We start from the raw sequence: 21,726 nt of genomic DNA, 5'->3' as shown, positions 1-21,726 counted from the left end.
AATAGTTTTCATATTATATTTTTGGACTTATTTACATAGAAGAGATGATTGTTGCATGCCAATGTGAAAGCTCATCAAACTGTGCCTAGTATGAGTGCCGCAGATCTCGCTTATTCAAAGCTAAAGAATCTTTCACTGGTAAGTGTTTTATAAATAGTTGATCAAATTTTGTTATGATATTTGAACATAGCCACTTTGCACGACGCAAGTGATTGCGAAATTTATTAGTCGTTATACGGGCTCCGATACCTACCTTGAACCTACCAAAATACATAAGTAGTATGTAATACTTTTTTTTTACATAATTTGATTACCATCAAAATTTCTATCAATATTCACCTAATATATTGTCTTTTTACCCTATGTTTTGTTGTATTTTTTCAATTCTAAATCATTTCAATTCAAAATCAAAATAATTTGATTTACATAAGTTAAAAATGTCAAAAGGTTAATCTGTTTAGTTAGACGATCTTCGCACATAATGACAAGCTGTCTCTGTGGCCCAGTTTTAATGCGAGTGAATCCCAATACAACGCAAATACCAGCCGCGTGGTAAGTTGGTTCGAATCCCAATAGAAACTTTTATTTTTTTATTTTTTTTATATATTTTATGATTGTAAGTATATTTATTATATAATTTTATTTTCAGAAAATACGTATTTAGTTAAAAAATTTTCCGATAATTAATGTTCAGAAATCATTTGTGGCATTTTTAATGTGTTTGTGTGTGTTTTATTTTTTTATTATTTTAATTTTTGGCACTGTTTTAATAAAAATGTTTGAGAAGTATTAAGTATAAATTAATTTAATATTTAAATAAAATATAAATAAAAAGTATATTAATTTCGTTTATAATCATATAATCATATAATAGAAGTATAACTTCTTACGTGCGTACAAAGTACACACACATTCTTTTTTAAAATCTTTCTGAACAAAAAGTAGACCATTTAGAAGTTGGCTAATTTTTTTACATATAAAGAGGTGCTCTACCTATCTAATACACTTTACAGAATTAAAATCGGATTATTTAAGGGGCCTCAGCAATGTTGTAAAATTATAAACAATTTTTTGGCTTATAAACAAATAGCTTTGTTTAATAATAAAAAAAATTAATTTTTAGCAATGCAAATAATTAAAACCGGTATAATTTGACATAAACTTTCAAATGCTGTCAGCAGAATTGCTATTTTATTTTTTAATCAAAAGTTATTCTCGTTCAAAAATTGCAATTTTTCGATTTTTTGAATGTTCCACCGCGTTTATCTCGAAAACTATGCATCCTACGAAAAAAATTGTAAGAACATTTTTTGCTTAGAATTACCCAAGAAATATAAAATACAAAATGCCCAAGAAATACAAAAAAATGTTTTATTTTGCGAAAAATCGATGTTTGTAATTCCTCAAGTTCTTTTTTTATAACAATCTTATCGACATCCGGATCAACTGTTACCCAAAAAATTCGTGTTCTACGGGTCAAAATACATAAAAATAACTTGGGTAAGTCCATCTAAATAAAGGAGCCCGTAGCACCCCCTCCTGGACACAGCACTAATTTGTTTATAAGCCAAAAAATTGTTTATAACTTTAAAAAATTGCCGAGGCTGCTTAAATATTTCGATTTCAATTCTGTAAAGTGCATTAGATAGGTGGAGTGCTTCTTTATATGTAAAAAAAATTGACAAATCTTTGTATGTTCTAGTTTTTGTTGTGCAAGATTTTAAAAAATTTTAATTTTTAAAAAAAGTTTAGATTGGAAAATTATTATGCAAAATCTAGTAAGTCAATTTTAATTAAATTTGGTGGACGGTTTTGGCACATTACAAAAATTTTCTAAGCGAATTAGGAAGGTTCCAAGTGTAACCTAAGTGATGGAAAAGCATTGAATAAGGACAGGCTTGTTTTGCCCCATTATTTTATATTTATTGCTATTTTGCAGCAAGGGTGTTAAATTAAGACATTTTTAAACAATCGTAGCTGATAGAAAATTTAATTATCTTTGTTTTATTCCTGTACGACTTTGTTCCAAAATGAATCGTTTTAAAGTTTATAAGCAAAGAAAGTAGAAAAAAAAACAAAATTTTTTGAAATTTTTAAATATTTTATTTATTTTTTTATTAATATTGCAGGCATATTTGAGAAGGAGCATAAGTCAATTATTATTAACGAAGTTATCACCTAATTTTATCCGCAAAAATCCGAATGCCACCTCTCACATCCACCTAAAAACAGATCCTTCCTGGTCTATCGGTCCATCTTTGGACATAGTTTTGGATTAAAAATGGCGCCAACTAACGGATAATAGCTGAACTATGACGGTAGATTCCTTCGACGTCTGTGGCGTCAGCATATATCTTTTCACTCTTACTAAAAATGTACTTCTCTCTCTAACACATTGATTTCCCTAGCTTGGTAGTCATAAAGACTTTGTATATCTACTCCCAATCCTTTTCCATTCTTCTCTGTGTGTCGCTACAGTCATCCACCTAGAGCCCACAATTTATAATAATTTTCTTCCGTTGGTCTTCTTTTTGTCTTATATTGTGTCCCACAAATCTTCATTTCAAGTTTACAACTTCTTGTCTAACTGTTGTTCTGAAGCTACTATTTCCTTGTGGCATTTTTTATAATCAACTATTTTTAATGGGAATAAGCCTCAATTTTACCAAAAAAATGATTTTATTATAATATATACAGGGTGTTTGGTAGATCGATGGAAATTTTTTAAGGGATAATAGGGGACGCCATTTGCAACATTTTTTGCTAATAATGTATCGCTCAAACTGTTAAGGTTTCGAAATAAAGTTAAATTTGTCAATATTCGACAACCGTCTATTTCACGTTTAAAAATTATCTAGGCGTACTACCTCCCTGTTTTACGAACGGAATAAAAATGTAAACCTACAACACTGACTCTTCGCATACAATTTCCATCAGCTATCGTCATTCTCCGAACGCATAACAAACAAAAAACAATCTACCTGCTATGCTAACAAACAATCGACCTGCTATGAAGTGGTTTATTTTGGTTTATAAACGTGGTTATTTTATGCGTATGAAAGGTGCGTTTTACTGTTTTGACATCCGAATTGTGTTTGGAGTTGCATTAACAACGAAGAGTTTTTGCAATCTGAGCAAGTAAAAACGTAAGGCATTTTGTATGTCAGGGAAGTATCTCGCTTAGATAATTATTTTTAAAAATAAAATAGACGAGCAGCCTTATTTTCGAATATTGACAAATTTTACTTTATTTCGGAAACCTTAACAGTTTGAGCGATACATTATTAGCAAAAAATGTTGCAAATGGCGTCCCCTATCATCCTTTAAAAAATTTCCATCGACCTACCAAACACCCTGTCATCATCATCATTCTCTTTGCCTTATCCCTATGCGGGGTCGGCTTCCCTAATTGCATTTCTCCACCCAATTCTATCTTGGGTCATATCAATGTTAATCCCCTTTACCAACATGTCCTGCCTTATCGTCTCCCCCCAGGTCTTCTTTGGTCTTCCTCTCCTACTCCTTCCAGGAATCTGCACTTCAGCTATTCTTCGTATTGGGTGATTAACGTCTCGACGTTGAACATGACCAAACCATCTTAACTTATGCTCTCTCATTTTGCCATCAATTGGTGCCACACCTAGACTTCCCCTAATATACTCATTTCTAATTGTATCCTTCTTTGTCACTCCACTCATCCATCTAAGCATTCTCATTTCCGCCACATGCATTCGTTGTTCCTCTTTCTTTTTCACTGCCCAACATTCAGTTCCGTGCATCATAGCCGGTCTTATGGCTGTTTTATAGAATTTTCCCTTCAGCTTCATTGGAATTTTTCTGTCACACAACACACCACTCGCTTCTTTGCACTTCATCCATCCAGCCCTAATTCTACTGCATGCATCTCCATCTATTTCTCCATTACTCTGTAATACCGATCCTAGGTACTTAAAACCATTGCTTTTCACAATCATTTCACCATCCAAAGATACCATTTTATTTGTAGTAACTCCATCTTTAAATGAACATTCCAAATACTCTGTTTTTGTCCTACTAAGTTTTAAACCTTTTTCCTCCAGAGCTTGTCTCCACTGTTCCAGTTTTTGTTCCAAGTCTCTTTCACTATTTCCTATTAACACTACATCATCAGCATACATTAGGCACCATGAAATACTACCCTGTAGTTTCGCTGTTATCTGGTCCAAAACTAATGAGAATAAATACGGAATAAGCACCGAGCCTTGGTGTAATCCTACTTTCACCTGAAATTTATCAGTCTCTCCCACATTTGTTCTAACACTAGTCGTTACTCCCTCATACATATCATCACAGAATCTCTCGAGGAATTCTATCATATGCTTTCTCAAGATCAATGAATACCATATGAGCGTTGGTCTCTTTATTCCTGTATGTTTCCAGCAGTTGCCTTACAATTGCATCTGTTGTTGATCTGCCCTGCATAAAGCCAAATTGATTATCGGATATATCGGTTTCTTCACGTACCCGTCTATCAATTACTCTCTCCCATATTTTGATGGTGTGGCGAAGTAGTTTTATAGCCCTGTAGTTTGTGCATTGTTGTATGTCTCCCTTGTTTTTGTAGACAGGTATGGTCGCCTCGTATTTCCGTGAGACTGTGTAAAAATATAATGTATCTGTAATAAAAGCAAGCCATAAAAATGAAAGCAAAAGTACCCAACCAGGAGTAGTTATTAACTGCAAAACTATCAATGACTAAGATGTGTAAAATATAGAAGTTTTAAGGTTCTACATTCAGATGGTCCTGGTATGATATTTTAAAATATGAGCAATCACCCAGGTAAGTTTTCATCGAACTGTTGATCAGTCCACGTGGACAAAGAGCCACTCAAAAAATCGGATATTGCTGATATGACCAATCATAATGCGTTATCTTTTATCGGAAGAACTACTCACCCTTCGCTCAAGATATAACAATATTTGGCTGAGCGAGGCCATGCCATAAAATAGTTTATCACAAAGTGTCATCTTTCGGCCGCCCGCAGCCGTCCAGTGGTGTGCACGTGGTTAGGTATATTATTTTATTTTTAAATTGCGGCAGCGAAGCAGATTTTGCGAAACAAGAAACTGAGTTGAATTCAAATAGTGCACTGCAAGTGAATTTAATTGTGACTTCATCAGTGTTCTTTCTAAATTTCTTTTAACATTTTATGAAGACACTTTCCAAATGTGGCGTCTGTGGTGCAATAATAATTCAGCAGCTAAGAGCCACTGGAACCCTCTAATCAATTGGAAGATTTACAAAGATGTGTAATAAAACGTAAGCGACATTTTCAATAACTCTATGATGATATCAAACAATACTTCGATTAATTCTTAAAGCCAATAATTTTAAGTACAAAACTATATAGGTCTGGATCCCGCGCATGAAAAAAAAGTTGATTAATAGCAAGCTGAAAATTTGTTAATAGCTTAAGGGTGTCTAGTCGGATAAACTTTGATATATGGGAACACTGGAATAGGGGCAGTTTTAATTGTGGAACAGGTTAAAAATTTGGGACGGTCAGACCACGAAAACGGCACATTTATTTTGTCCGACAGAATAGACTTAAACTCTTCGAACAGAGATTAAACTCTCATGCAAAAATCAGACTGCTATTTATCACCTGTCATAATTCCTGTCATTTGACATATTCTACATGTTCCACGCATTAAAACGCCTATTTGGTGATAAATAGCAGTCTGATTTTTGCATGAGAGTTTAGTCTCTGTTCGGAGAGTTTAAGTCTGTTCTGTCGGAAAAAATACATGTGCCGTTTTCGTGGTCTGACCGTTCCAAATTTTTAACCTGTTCCACAATTTAAACTTCCCCTGTTCCAGTGTTCCCATATATCAAAGTTTGTCCAACTAGACACCCTTAAGCTATTAACAAATTTTCAGCTTGCTAATAATCAACTTTTTTTTCATACGCGGGATCCAGACAGATACTAATAGGCTAATAGATTGATAAGCACCAGACTATTGAAAAGTATTACTAAGCTTTGTTTTTAAACCAAGAGGAGTACACTAAAAAGACATATTCACACCCAAGAAAGTCGCTAGAAATATCACCAAACACATCTTCTTTTTTGGTTAATCATATCGGCCTTCGACGGTTATCCATAAATATTATATTATACTAATACGTCGCTAAAGAGTTACAATCTAAAGGTCGATAAAGGTATATCTATCAATGGAGAATTTTGGAACAATTTACGTGTTGCAGATGATACAGTAAAGGCCGGGACTCACATATCCGCACCGAACCCACACCGAGCACAGACAGCATGGCCAGCCTTGCTGTCTCTGCTTAGTGCGGGCGCGGTGCTGACACGGGGCTGGTTCGGTGCGGATATGTGTGTCCCGGCCTTAATAATAACGGATTAAGACAATGATTTAGAGAACGTAATGCAACGCCTTAGTGAACGCTGTCATGAGTACGGACTGAAGATTAATGACTAAATTAGCACACGCAAACATCCAATTGACTATTGAAGATACTGTAATTGAGAGTGTGGATACTACAAATAATTAGGAACATGGATAACATCAAATGTGGACCAAAGCAAAGAAATTAGGGAGCGTTCAAGTATTACGTAAAGCGGTTTTTGAAGATTTTTGACCCCCCCCCTCCCCCCTTCGTAACGCACCTTAATGGGGCCTTCACGTATTACGTAACGCAATTTTTGAAGATTTTTAACCCTCCCCCTTACGTAATATTTGAACGGCCCCTTACGAAACGTATTGAAATAGTACGTGCATCATACATTAAACTTAAAAAGTTTCTTTGTTATTAGGATATAAGGTTAGAACTACGCCTAAGGATGCTTCGGTGTTACGTGTTCTCTACTCTTCCTTATGGCTTGGAAGCGTGGACACTAACAAGTCCATCAATTAGTCAAAAGATTACAATAACATGAAAGTTATGAGATAAAACAGGAAGGTTTACTACTTATGAGCAGTTGTATTACTAAAACGTATAAATTTGATCATACTTACTGTTTAATTATATGTGATAATTAATGTTATTGACAATTTTTTATACAGATATTTTTACAATAAGTTCTGTTCAGTCGAGTCGATTAGTGTTACCACTATGTACCTAGGTATATCACAGATGTTGATAACACCGATATTTTTTTATTTAAACTTTTTCGTAAAATAAAATATTTACTGATACCCACAGAATGTGAGGAGATGCGATGGTCTCATTTACAATTTACACTTAAAATCAAATGTTTGCAAAATAATAACTTTTATTTAATTTAAATTAGATATCTACGCTACTGTTCACTAAATTGTCACCCTGGTCACTCTTAACAGTGTTGCCATTTTGCTAGTATCTTGTCCGCTCTTGTTAGCGTAAATTTTCCAACGGAATCCCGTCTTTACCATACTAATATACTGCTTCTCCATTCGTCTGGCATTTGTCCAACTTCCATAATTCTATTAAATAGACCTGCTAGCCAACTTATTCCTGTCTCTCCCAATGCTCTCCATATTTCCCCAGGAATATCATCTGGTCCGACTGCTTTTCCTTTCTTTATTTTTTGAAGCGCTTGAGCCACTTCCTCGTTTGTTATTCTGGTAACCATTGCTGTTACTGTCTCCGTTAACGCCACAGGCTGTTTGTCAAATTCTTCATTTAATAAACTGTCAAAATACTTTCTCCATCTCTTTTTGACATCCTTTTCGTGACTTAGTATTTTATTATTTTCATCTCGGATACATCTAATCTGATTAAAATCTCTTGCTTTCTTTGCTCTCTGTTTGGCTATTTTATATATCTTTGCTTCGCCTTCCCTGGTATCAAGTTGATCGTATAGGTTTGAATACGCTTCTGCTTTATCTTTTGCTACTGTTACTTTAGCTTCCTTTTTGGCGACCATATAGTTTTGAAGATCTATGTCCGATCTGGTTTCTTGCCACTTTTTATATAATTTTCTCTTCTCTTTTATTTTTCCTTGTACTTCATTTGACCACCACCAAGTCTCTATCCTCAAACTTCTTTCCTGACGTTTTCCCAAGTATTTCAATAGCCGTCTCTCTAATAATATTGGCCATTTTTCTCCAAATTGTGTTAGGGCTTCTTTTCATGTTCCAACATATTTCTTTTACTATTCTTTCCCTGAATAGACCTTCCTTCTCATCTTTTATATCCTCTCCGATATTTTTGTTTAGTTTCGCTTTTTACTTCGATGTCCAGAACAAGCAGCTTATGTTGTTGGCTTACTGTCTCACTAACTATTACCTTGCAGTCCTTGCATTCACGTATGTCTTCTTTCCTTATCACGAAGTAGTCTATTTGGGATTGATGTTGTCCACTTTTGTAGGTAATAAGTTGAGTTTCTCTCTTTTTAAAGAATGTGTTAACAATCGCCATATCCAATACTGTTGCTAATTCTAGCATATCATCTCCAGCTTCATTTCTAGTTCCAAAGCCTAATCCCCCATGTATTGTTTCATATCCTGTCTTGGCTTGGCCCACATGTGCATTGAAATCACCTCCTATTATAACTTTCTCCTCTGTTGGAATATCACTTAGTACGTCTCCTAATTGGTCATAGAAAGCTCTTCTTTCATTCTCACCCAGACCTGTTTGAGGAGCATACACACACACAACATTCAATACCTCTTTATCAATTACAAATTTCACTGACATCATTCTATCACTCGTTCTTACAACTTCTACTACGTTATCTTTCATTTCACTATCAGCAATTATAACAACTCCATTTCTAGTATTACTACTCCCTACATACCACAATTTATATCCATCACCTAGTTCTTTCGCCCTTTGTCCTTTCCACCTAGTTTCTTGAATACACCCAAACACCAATACTACCAAACACCCTGTATATTATATAAAATATTATAATATATTATAATATTTTATTAAAATAAAATTATTTTTTTTGATAAAATGTGGCTTATTCCCATTAAAAATAGTTGATTCTTGTCTAACATCTCTAACTCGTCATCATCACTCGTTTCTCTTTTTATCCATTAGTCTATGTGCAACATTTGTCTTTCCATTGCTCTTTGCGTTTTTATGATTTTGTCCAAGTTTGCTTTTGTAAACCTCCACGTTTGGGAACCATAAGTGAGAACATGGGAGTACGCATTGATTGCATACCTGGGTCTTAAGATATTGTGGATATCTTTTGTTTTTAAGGATGTAGCTGAATTTGCGAAATGCCGCCCATGCCAGTCTAACTCGTCTTTTGATCTCTGCTACTTGGTTTTTCTTGTTAAGTTTTATAATTTATTAACCCAGATATTATATAATCGTGAACTTGTTCTATTTCATCTGGTCCGATCATCATTGTGATGTCCTCATCTGTATTTGTTATGATTTTGTCTTGTTATAATTTATATTAAGGCCTATCTTTCCAGCTTCTATGTTCAGTTCTTTCATCATTTCAAACAATTCTTTTTTTTTTATTGGTTACCAATACGATGTCATTATCTACCTATAAGAAATCGAAACATCTATTTATCAGTAAGCCCATTTTTTATAAATACTGTATCTTTAACAATTTTTTAGGATGTTACCGATGACATTCAGGGAGCAATGTCTGCTGGATTAAGCGGTTATTTAGTCCAAACAGGAAAATACAAACCTGGCGATGAAACAAAAATAAGCCCATATCCAACTGCGACAGTGCCAAGTTTCGTACAGGCAGTAGAAAAAATTATAACACAAATGTAACATACTGTATTTATTTCTATTTATTTAATAACTTATAAATACGTAGCAGTTAACAAAATATATAGTATTGTAAAAATAAAAACACTTTAATAGATTAATAATATTGTATAAAAATTAATTGTACATAGATATATAAATAAATAATAGTATATAATTATCCAGTCTAAAAATTTTCTAACATGAAAGAGTACAGAAAGTCTGTAGAGGTATATGCAGTTTCTTTTACTAAAAACTTTCACCTGAACTAAGGTCATCTTTATGTATTGTTTCATTAAAGGAACACGTTGATTACTTTTGGGATATACGTCTGAAACAAAGAAATGTTTATACAATAAACGCAAAATCTTGTCCAAAGAAAGGATCCCGCACAAACCTTATGGGAAATGGCTCTCTGTCACATGCTCTGAAAGGACCCCGTACAAACCTTATGGAAAATTGGTCCCAGTGGATTTCGTTCATACTTTGGAAAAATACTCTTTGAAGCATCCTGATAAAAAGTTCTCATGGGCACAACTCAATCGTATGAAGGATTTTCAAGATATAGAGGCCCAAACTCGAAAAATTATAAGATTTACGGGGTATTCCAATTCTGTGAGTTACTGGTTATTTGGCAACATGTAGAAGTCTGGATCAAGGAAAAGTACTAGTAGTCTATGATTGGCTACCCAATGGCGACCTTTACTTTGACCTTGACCTTCAACGGACGTCATCTTCTAGAGTTTCGAGGGTTTTCGGCATTCAATTGATATAAACAGATTACTCATGGGTTTTTGGGATCGCTAAACACGAATGTGCCATCAAAATTGCCCTCCGGATGACGTGGTGGCCAGGGCCTCTGCAAGGGACATCATCTTCTAGAGTTTAGATGGTTTTCGGCATTTAATTGATGCAAATGAATTACTGGAGGGTTTTTTGAGGTCGCTATACACGAATATGCCACCAGAACCGACTCCCGGAGCACCTGATTTCCAAGGTCAATGAAAGGGGCTCCTGGAGTTTCGAGGGTCTTTGGTACTACATGAATTCAAACGGATTAGTTATAGGTTTTTGGGGTTGCTGAACACGAATACGTGATCAGCACAGATACAGGAGCACCTGGTGCCTAAGACAGGTTATCTTCTGGAGTTTCGGAGGAATCAAATGGATTACTCTTAGGTTTTTGGGGTTGCTAAACATGCATACACTATCAGATCCGATCCACGAATACGTGATCACATTGTGCCGTAGGCACAATGTGATCACGTATTCGTGTTTAGCAACCCCAAAAACCTGTAATTAATCCGTTTGCATCAATGTAGTACCAAAGACCCTCGAAACTCCAGGAGCCCCTTTCATTGACCTTGGAAACCAGGTGCTCCGGGAGTCGGTTCTGGTGGCATATTCGTGCTTAGCGACCTCAAAAAACCCTCCAGTAATTCATTTGCATCAATTAAATGCCGAAAACCATCGAAACTCTAGAAGATGACGTCCCTTGCAGTGGCCCTGGCCACCACGTCATCCGGAGGGCAATTCTGATGGCATATTCGTGTTTTGCGATCCCAAAAACCCATTAGTAATCTGTTTATATCAATTTAATGCCTAAAACCCTCAAAACTCTAGAAGATGACGCAGTGCCGGTTTAACCTAACTTCGGGCCCTGGGCGCTGGAGGTTTAGGGGCCCCCTTCATTGCTATTCGTTGTCAGTTATTTAACAAGAAAACATATGCATTAACTATGCAAATGAAATAACAAATAGAGCAAAGAAATCAAACAAGTAACAAGTTATACTATGCGTTAGCCCTAATACTGGGACAAAGAGAACTTACAAGAGACACAAAAATAAAAATATATAACACAATAGTGATACCGACTGTGCTCTATGCAAGTAAAAACTGGACAAATCTGTAAAAACATAAGAGCAGGATAAATGCAATGGAGTTGAGACATTTAAGAAGGATAGTTGGAAAGACAAAATGGGATAGCTTAAGCAACGAGGCTATTGGGAGTGGCCAACCAAGAACCAATAATGAATAAACTAACAAAGAGACAAATGAACTGGTATGGGCATTTGTCTACGAAGCAAAGAACATCGTAAAAAGAAAAAGAGGCAGAACAAGATAAAAATGGATATAGCAAGTAGCAGATACAGAAAAAATTAAAGAAAAATCACTCGTGTAATTGAAAATAACGGCAGAAAACATGAAAGAATGGAAAATATGGGTGAATGGAAATTAAAATGTTCTTCTTCCTTGTGTGTCGTACTTGGTTTCAAGCGTTGGCTATCGTCGTATTAACAAGCTGATGAAATGTTTCTCGGTCGGCAGCTATATGAAACAATTCCTCGACCGTTCGACCTGTCCATTGTCTAATGTTACGCAGCCAAGACAATTGTTTTCTTCCAACCCAGCGTTTTCCTTCGATTTTGCCCTGAATGATCAACCGGAGTAAGCGATATTATATGACCGAAGTAATGAACCTTTCTCATTTTTATGACGTTGATCAATTCTCGCTCTTTGTGCATGGTCTCCAGCACACGTTCGTTGGATATGTGTGCTGTGCATGGGATTCTGAGTATGCGAAGGTAACACCACAACTCGAACGTTTGTTGAGATTCTTCACTTTTGTTGTCCAAGTTTCACATTCATAGAACAAAACGGACCAGACGTAGCACTTCACTACTATTAGACGTGTGGTCAATGAAAGACTTTTACTGCACAATACAAATCAATGCAAATTAAAATAGCGAGCCCAAATCCGACACTCCCATAGGGTAAAAGGAAGGGGAGAAAGGGTATCAGCGTGTTAAATATAAAATAAAATAAAATATTACTTCTTACCTCTCAATTTGTTTAGCAATTAATTTAGTCACTTTCGCATTAAGACTTAACGGCCTATTATGTCGATCCTAATAATAATTTTTGTAAACTATACAAGAAAATCTATACTGTAAACACTATCTTGTAAACTATACTGTAAACACAGACTAGGCATTAACTATTTAGAATATCGACCGAGAAAAACACCTGACTCGTTTGCTGCTTATCATGATCTATCTCTACGAATAGTGTGTATTCTTCCGTGTCTGACAAAAATCCATTTAAAAAAATTGAACAAAATATTCTACAATTTCATTATTAGGTCGTTTTGAAACAGTAGTATGTATTGTTTCGGTGTTGGGATTTTCGTGTAATGTATTCTATATCTATATTATATATTATAAATGATATTTATTGTATTATGTAGGTATAATATCTATCTACCGGCGCTCGCTGTTATAACCTTTGTTTAGCTAATTGTCCATTTACCGTTAGCTGTGTGTGGCCACAGTATAATGCCAAATTGCAATTTTTGCAATTGATTTACTTTTGAATATTTGAAATGGTGTGTACCTATTGTTTGGGTATTGGCATTTTCGAGTATAATCTATTCTTTATCTATAAATTAGATTTATGTACATATATCTATTTTTGTCTTTCGTTTAATATCAAATTATAATCCTATTTTAAAAGAACTTATTTTAAAGCCCAAAAGTGAGATAAATTACTATTTAAGCCCCACAATTCAAAATGAAATTATTAGTTTACTTGTAAAACACTGCAGTTAGGGAAAAAATTGTCTCAGAAACTAAAAAACTCCGTTTAAGCGATTATTTTGGATACAATTCGAGACATGGCTAAATCTGACAACTTTCTGTAGTTTTTGGAAAAGGGCCCTGCCATAACCATTGACACGGGCCCCTATGGGGCTAGGCTACGCCACTGTGTATAGACGTGAAGAGATGTAACAAGAGAGCATAGGCGCTTGCAGTGTATTAGCTTATCTACAGATGAGATTATTTTCGGAAAATATGTAGATTATTTAGCGATTTTATTTTTTTATAACTGAAAGGTACGGATCCCTTCGGGCCTCTCCGGGGCCCGGGCCCCTGGGCGCCCGCCCCAAGCGCCCAGTGGATAAACCGGCACTGAGATGACGTCCGTTGAAGGTCAAGGTCAAAGTAAAGTTCGCCATTGGATAGCCAGGAAAAAATCCTAGACTACTAGTACTTTTCCTTGATCCAAACTTTTACATGTTGCCAAATAACCAGTAATTCACGGAATTGGAATACCCCGTAAATCTTATAATTTTCCGAGTTTGGATCTCTATATCTTGAAAATCCTTCATACGATTGAGTTGTGCCCATGAGAACTTTTTATCAGGATGCTTCAAAGGGTATTTTCCCAAAGTATGAACGAAATCCACTGGGACCTATTTTCCATAAGGTATGTGCGGGGTTCTTTTGGGTTCCGCTAGTTCTTGATGTGTAGAACAAAAGACTCAATTGGTGCATAGCTCCAAAAAATCATGGTTTCAAGATATAAGCCTCTGAAGTTATAGGTACAGCAAGGACGTTTGAGTTGGAATAAATTCATTTTCTCGAAAATGGGCGACTCTGGAGATAAATTACGAATCAGGTCGATTTTTATTTTTAAATTATAATTTTTTGTCATATATATCATACTAGTGACGTCATCCAACTGGGCGTGATGACGCAATCGATGATTTTTTAAATAAGGATAGGGGTCGTGTGACAGCTCATTTGAAAGGTTATTCAGTTCTCTATTCACTGATATAAATATTAACATAATTATTTATACAAGGTGCCCAAAAATTTTTTTGAATGCAATTGAGAAAAAGAATGTATATAATTTGTTTAATTCTAAATACATTTTACTGTTGTCAGAAAACAGAAAAAATGTTAATTTGAAAAATAAACATTGCTTTTCACTTGAATTAAATGTTCAAACTGCTAAGAGTCAGGTGGGTGGCAGCTTTAATATTGAATTTAAGCGAAAAGCAATATTTATTTATCAAATAAACATTTTTTCCTGTTTTCGGACAACAGTAAAATGTATTTCGAATTAAATAAATTACATACATTCTTCTTTTTGTCTCAATTTAATTAAAAAAAAATATTTTGGGCACCCTGTATAAATAATTATGTTAGAGTTTATATTGATGAATAGAGAGTTGAATAACATTTCAAATGAGCTATCACACGACCCCTATTCTTATTAAAAAAAAATCATCGATTGCGTCATCACGCCCAGATGGATGACGATACTAGTATGATATATATGCCAAAAAATTATAATTTAAAAATAAAAATCGACCTGATTCGTAATTTATCTCCAGAGTCACCCGTTCTCGAGAAAATTAAATTATTCCAACTCAAACGTCCTCACTGTACCTATAACTTCAGAGGCTTATATCTTAAAAACCATGATTTTTTTGAGCAACGCGCCAATTGAAGCCACATAAAGGACTACCAGAACCCAAAGTTTCAGAGCATTTGACAGAGAGCCATTTCCCATAAGGTTTCTGCGGGGTCCTTTCCACACAGTCTTCACATGTCATATTTCTCTGGTTACCATATATTTAGAATCTGACTCCGATCCACAGGTTCACTTTTGAGTGAAATCATAAACCTTACACTTTCCAATGTAGTAAAGAACAGCTGAGAATTCTGAAAACAAATCTAGTTGGCGAACAAAACTTAGGAATTATTTCAGAACTATTTTGATACCAAACGGCAACAATCAAAATAGAGCACACAACATCCAAGATATACGAATCAGACGAAGAGTACGATAGGATTTCTTCTTATTGCGGCTATTATTTATGCATTCGGAGTCTTTATTCGGATAAGCATTCCACAAGATTCAAGGTGGAATCAAGATCAACGGAACCAGCATAGACATCAGGTATGCTGTATATTTGTATGCCCTTCAAATGTACAAAAATGAGCAAATATCGAAAGAAACAAAGAATTTACCGAGAAATATTTCTTTTAAAGCCATACTTACTTTATTAATACTGGTAAATTAGAAGTTTTGGGTGTACTAGGTTGCTTTGATATATTATCCTTAATATATTGTGGGTTTTAACCCAACGTCAAATAATAGTTTCATTTAAGGTACTAGTACACTAATAAATAGCTAAATAGAACACTTATTTCAATAATTTTTTTTCCGCTAATTTTATTATTTTATTTTATAAAAAATTTTAGGCATATACATTGATCGTTGAAGAACATAAAAAAATTTTCTTTTTTAATTTATTATCATGATAATAATTTTATAGAGGGCGCCAAAGTTCTGTTCTTGAAAATTACATTGTCTCGTGGCACAGAGTTATTCTTGAAAACGGCTTCTCTAAAACAAAAAATAAAAATGGGTTATTAAAAAGGAAGGTTAATTACACCGTAATCTAGTAGAAAATTGAAAATATGTAAAGAAAAAAAATTTGGCTTGATAATAAAGTCGAAAAAAACATGGAAAAATTATTTTTTTCACATTGCGACCATTTTTTTTACATCGATTTTTAATAAAATTGTGGTAGATTACGGTGTAATTAACCTTCCTTTTTAATATCCCATTTTTATTTTTTGTTTCAGAGAAGCCGTTTTCAAGAATAACTCTGTGCCATGAGACAATGCAATTTTCAAGAACAGAACTTTGGCGCCCTCTATAAAATTATTATCATGATGATAAATTAAAAAAAAAATTATGTTCAACACTTCAACGATCAATGTATATGCCTAAAAAATTTTATAAAATAAAATAATAAAATTAGTGGAACAAAAATTATTGAAATGTGATCAATTTAGCTATTTATTAGTGTACTAGTACCTTAAGAAATGTAATTTTCATTACCTACACCAACAATAATAATTGTAGCTCAATCCCATAAACAAAATACCACACTGGTATTTGTCTACTACTGAAACCCACACTACCAGAGTTGGTTTCACAAAGTCAACTATCCATGAAATATTCCTTTTAAGACAAACTTTGGACAAAAAAATGAGTATGGAATTAATACTCGCCATTTGTTGGTGGATTTTAGATGTGCATATAACACTTAATGAAATTGGTAAAAGGAACCCTCTTAACAGTCGACTGTACCTAAGGTTAGAGTGCAGAACGAAGTACCAAGAATTTTCCAAACACAAATAAGACTTCGACAGGAAGATAGCCTATCGTGCCATTTATTCAACATTGCCCTAGAGCAAGCTATTACAGAATCTGGAATAACAGCAAGAAGAACTATTATTAAAGGAGTGTACCGGGTGTCCCAATAAGAATGGCTCTCGGCCATATCTCAGGAACCATTTATAGTACAGCTTTGAGAAAAAAATATTTATAACAAAAGTTGCCTTGGGAAAAGCCTGGAAATTATTTTCATAATTGTAGGGTCACCGCTAGAGGGCGTAATTGAATATCAAAAATAAAAAAATCAAAATTTTACAAAATTTGCTTAGTGAAAGGGCACTGGAAATCCGATCATCGTACTCTTCATAAAATTCTGCGCATATTTGATTTCACAAGTTTAAGTTTACCTTTGCAAATAAGAGGTTGGGGTGATTGGGAACCTTATTATGAAAAAATGGCTGTCCAGTTCTGCTAAATCGAATTTTGCAAACTTGGTCTTGTTGAAACCAGCTCTTTTTCGTCAATGTAAGAGTTATAATTTCGAAACAGCCTATTAAGTAATATGCCAGCTAGGAGGGGTTATTTAATTGTTTTCAGAAATCTAGTTTTCTTTGGAAAATATTAAATACAAGTACCTATGCTTTTTTAATCCTGTATTACAAAATTAGATCAAATTAGTAACAGAATAGCGAAAACCGCATGTCGATACCTTTTTTCTGACTCGAGATATCTTAAGAAACGTGTAAATTTTAAACCTAACCGTTACTGTCACCGATAAACGAAGATCAGGAAAGGTAGTGTGCTGTGGAAAAAACAAAGAAACATTTTCCAGATCTCAACGTATATAACTAATTAAAACAACAATAAGACAAACAACACTATAAAATATAACAAAGAAATAAAAACAACTACTTAGTGACGACTTAAATGTTCAAATTATTGCTCATCATTTTGATTCAAGCATTTACTCTTTCAAGAGTAGATTAAACAGCAGTCTCAATTTCTGCTCTCGAAATGCTTTGAATGGGGTTTCGTGTTCTCTGGATCATTTTTTCTCGAGTAGGCCTAGCTGCAAAAACAAGGTCTTTAATCCGTCCCCATACCCAAATAAAAGTGAAATACCAAACCGTTCCCACACCAAACAGTTAAATCTGGTGATAGTTAGATAATTGGACCCTTTCTTTTCGATAATGCTATTATTGGTGAATGCTATCTAATTTTTTTAAGGAAAGAATTGCCTCTTCTGGAAGATGTACCGCTAGCAGTTCGTAGGTCCATGTTGTTTCAGCACGATGGTTGTCCCGCGCATTTTTCCAGAGTAGTAAGAGATTTTTTAGATGAGTCGTTCGCTGATAGATGGATAGGACGTGGAAGCCTATTTTTTGGCTAGCCAGATCTCCAGATTTAACTGTATTAGACTTTTAATTATGGGAGCGGATTAAAGAATTTGTTTTTGCCGCTGGGCCCAATACTCGAGAAAACATGATCCAGAGAGTAGGAAACGCCATGCAAAGCATTGCGAGAGCAGAAATTGAGATTGCTGTTCAATGTACTCTTAAAGAGTAAATACTTGCATCGAAAATTATGGGCCATTATTTGAACATTTAAGTCGTCACTAAGTAGTTGTTTTTATTTTTTTACATTTTATAGTGTTGTTTGTCTTATTGTTGTTTTAATTAATACACGTTGACATCTAAAAAATGTTTCTTTGTTTTTTCCACCGCACACTTACCTTTCCTTAACTTCGTTTACCGGTGACAGTAACGGTTAGGTTTAAAATTTACAAGTTTTCTTAAGATATCTCGAGTCAGAAAAAAGGTATTAGGTCTGGATCCCGCGTTAGAAAAAAAAGTTGATTAATGGCAAGCTGAAAATTTGTTAATAGCTTAAGGGTGTCTATTCGGACAAACTTTGATATATGGGAACAGGGGAAGTTTTAGTTGTGGAACAGGTTAAAAATTTGGAACGGTCAGACCACGAAAACGGCACATGTCTTTTGTCCGACAGAACAGACTTAAACTCTCCGAACATAGATTAAACTCTCATGCAAAAATCAGACTGCTAGATGCTATTTATCACCTGTCATAATTCCTGTCATTTTACATATTCTACATGTTCCACTCATTAAAACGCCCATTTGGTGATAAATAGCAGTCTGATTTTATTAGAGTTTAATCTCTGTTCGGGGAGTTTAAGTCTGTTCTGTCGGACAAAAGACATGTGCCGTTTTCGTGGTCTGACCGTTCCAAATTTTTAACCTGTTCCACAACTAAAACTTCCCCTGTTCCACTGTTCCCATATATCAAAGTTTGTCCGACTAGACACCCTTAAGCTATTAAAAAATTTTCAGCTTGCCATTAATCAACTTTTTTTTCTAACGCGGGATCCAGACCTATATTGACATGCGGCTTTCGCTATTCTGTTGCTAATTTGATCTAATTTTGTAATACAGGATTAAAAATGCATACTTGTATTTAACATTTTCCAAAGAAAACTAGATTTCTGAAAACAATTAAATAACCCCTCCTAGCTGGCATATTACTTAATAGGCTGTTTCGAAATTATAACTCTTACATTGACGAAAAAGAGCTGTTTTCAACAAGACCAAGTTTGCAAAATTCGATTTAGCAGGACCAGCCATTTTTTCATAACAAGGTTCCCACTCACCCCTACCTCTTATTTGCAAAGGTAGACTTAAACTTGTGAAATCAAATATGCGCAGAATTTTATGAAGAATACGATGATCGGATTTCCAGTGCCCTTTCACTAAGCAAATTTTGTAAAATTTTGATTTTTTTATTTTTGATATTCAATTACGCCCTCTAGCGGTGAACCTACAATTATGAAAATAATTTCCAGGCTTTTCCCAAGGCAACTTTTGTTATAAATATTTTTTTCTCAAAGCTGTACTATAAATGGTTCCTGAGATATGGCCGAGAGCCATTCTTATTGGGACACCCGGTACAAATACTAGCGTATGCGGTTGACATCGATATCATAGCATGAAGAAAGGCGGAAAAAAATTATCGTTCATCCGATTGTTTCAACAAAAATTGTGATCGTCTAGTGAGAGTTTGGTGGCGATCATTTCAGTAATACTGATAAATGCAAGTACTCGTTAGGCTGACCTGCACAGTACGATCTGTTTCCGAATTACCGTCACCGGACGATACAAATGATGATCATGCGCATAATTACGGTACAAGCAGTTTCGTGACGATTTCTGGACCGTACAAAAATTGTGTGTCGGTTGGAACAAACCTAATACTTGTGTATTGAATAATAGTATGGCCTTATAATGTACAAAAATAAGCAAGGACATAAAGAAAGGAAGATATTTTTATGTAAAGCTATACTTACCTTATTAATACTGGTAAATTGGAAGTTTTGGTTGTACTAGGTTGTTTTATTGATATTTTATCCTTAATACTGGTATTTATTGGCAGATTCTCCTTAACTTCTTTGTTACCTAGACTACTTTTATTGCCATTAATATTACAATCATTTGCATTTTTATCCTTAACTCTACTTTCAACATCATCAGTCTTTAAAGTTGGGGTTTTTATTTTAGATTTAGTTTTATGTACAACTTCGGTTTTTTCGACTTTCGTTTTAATTCTCCTTATATTAGATTTGTCCGCTAAGTTTTTAGTTACGACAGGAATTCTGCTCGTCTCATTTCCACCAATATTCAAACTTCTGCGCTTTAAATGCACCGCAGAAGCATTTTTTGGAATGTCGCTAACGAAGAAGCAAGAATTTCTCTTGTTTCGTTTCTTCACTCCTTCCGAGGATAACTTACTACCAGCCTTCTTCTCGATATTTACTTTAACATCGTCAGTAATATTCGTAGTAGACGTTTTTAGTTCTAATAAATCTTCGTCGGACATATTTTCTATGTTGGTATTTTCGACTGAAACTGTAGATATTTCTTCTTCTTTGTTCTGAGGCGGATCTAATGAAAGAAGTGATAGGTTGTCCTCGACAGAAGTAAGAGAAGTAGTAGAAGCAGTGTCGGGAAGAGCTACGCCAGCGTCTATGTAGAAATGTTGATCTAAGAAGCTCATTTCGCTGGAAAAAAAATTAAGCAGTAAGCCAGAAGTCTAGATATGAATTTATGCAAAAACGTAATAAAAGTGGAGGGAATTTATGTCAAATTGTCACGAGGGCAATACAAATCAGCAATTTTAATAGCTCGATTGTAATTCGGTAAGATTATTTCATAAATAAAACTTATAACAGACACCTGTGCATTAGCTACTAATCTCCCGTACTATACCGCCAGGAGATCCGACGACTGTTCCCGAGACAGCACGAAGATCCCCGCACCAGTGCAGTTGAAGTCATACTGGCGTGCCGAACGGTTCCCGGCGTTCTTTTATTTTATTTCAACTCAATGTTTTATCTATTTCACGTTGTTATTTTATCATAATATAATCTATAATACCAGTGGCGGCTAGTCATGATCGGCAGTGCCGACCCACACATTTATAGACACATTATAGATTTTTTTTAAATATTTAATTTAATCAGAGTTGATGATATTCTTTTCTGTGAAATAAAAAAATATCTGAGATAATACAGGCTAAATTTTATTCATTGTTTTTAAAAGAATTTGATCGATCCGATACGTTAAGTGATCCCTGTGCGCTGTGCGTAAGAGACTTTTCAAATTAATGATCCTATAGCCATGCACCCGATTGCGATTGTATGAATTCTTATTATAAAGCCCGGCTCGGCAAGCCTTCCCCAGATTGACGATTTGCTTGTAATACGAAGCTATGGAATATTAGCCGATATGCAACCAATTATACATTCCCCGTATTCATTTGAATGGCAAGTCCGGCAGATACCAATCTGCCGATCGGTGATCTGCAAACGGCAGCAAGGCACGTACCTTGCTAGAGCGCCCGGGATGAAATTACGAAATAAGTAGTTTTATGTCGTTTAATTATTAATATTATAATTTTTTTAAGTTGTCAGGAATTAACATTTAGGGGACAGGATGAATCGGAGCATTCGTTAAATTAAGTTAATTATAG

At 34.8% G+C, this 21,726-nt stretch overlaps 2 protein-coding genes across 6 annotated transcripts in view; one reads left to right on the top strand and one right to left on the bottom strand.

The window, feature by feature from the left end:
- Positions 1-9,887, top strand: part of LOC126891983 (haloacid dehalogenase-like hydrolase domain-containing protein 2) — a 29,729-nt gene extending 19,842 nt beyond the window's left edge. For both annotated transcript variants that reach the window (XM_050661361.1, XM_050661362.1), the window contains exon 4: positions 9,566-9,887. In XM_050661361.1, coding sequence (XP_050517318.1) covers positions 9,566-9,730 — 165 coding nt within the window. In that variant the 3' untranslated portion in view covers positions 9,731-9,887. The remainder of the gene's footprint in view (positions 1-9,565) is intronic.
- LOC126891977 (serine/threonine-protein phosphatase 4 regulatory subunit 4-like) overlaps positions 1-21,726 on the bottom strand; it is a 206,098-nt gene that overhangs the window by 88,164 nt on the left and 96,208 nt on the right. For 2 of the 4 annotated variants that reach the window (XM_050661334.1, XM_050661336.1), the window contains 2 exons: positions 20,045-20,755; positions 9,726-10,037 (listed from right to left, as the gene is read on the bottom strand). In XM_050661334.1, the coding sequence (XP_050517291.1) occupies positions 10,019-10,037; positions 20,045-20,755 (730 nt within the window). In that variant the 3' untranslated portion in view covers positions 9,726-10,018. Of the gene's footprint in view, positions 1-9,725; positions 10,038-20,044; positions 20,756-21,726 lie in introns of those variants that run through there. The other 2 variants (XM_050661335.1, XM_050661337.1) reach the window with 2 other exon arrangements.

This window comes from Diabrotica virgifera, chromosome 9, assembly GCF_917563875.1.
Source record: "Diabrotica virgifera virgifera chromosome 9, PGI_DIABVI_V3a".
Classification (NCBI taxonomy): Eukaryota; Metazoa; Arthropoda; class Insecta; order Coleoptera; family Chrysomelidae; genus Diabrotica; species Diabrotica virgifera.
The sequence above is the reverse complement of the archived record's forward strand: the minus strand, read 5'-3'. Positions and strand labels throughout refer to the sequence as shown.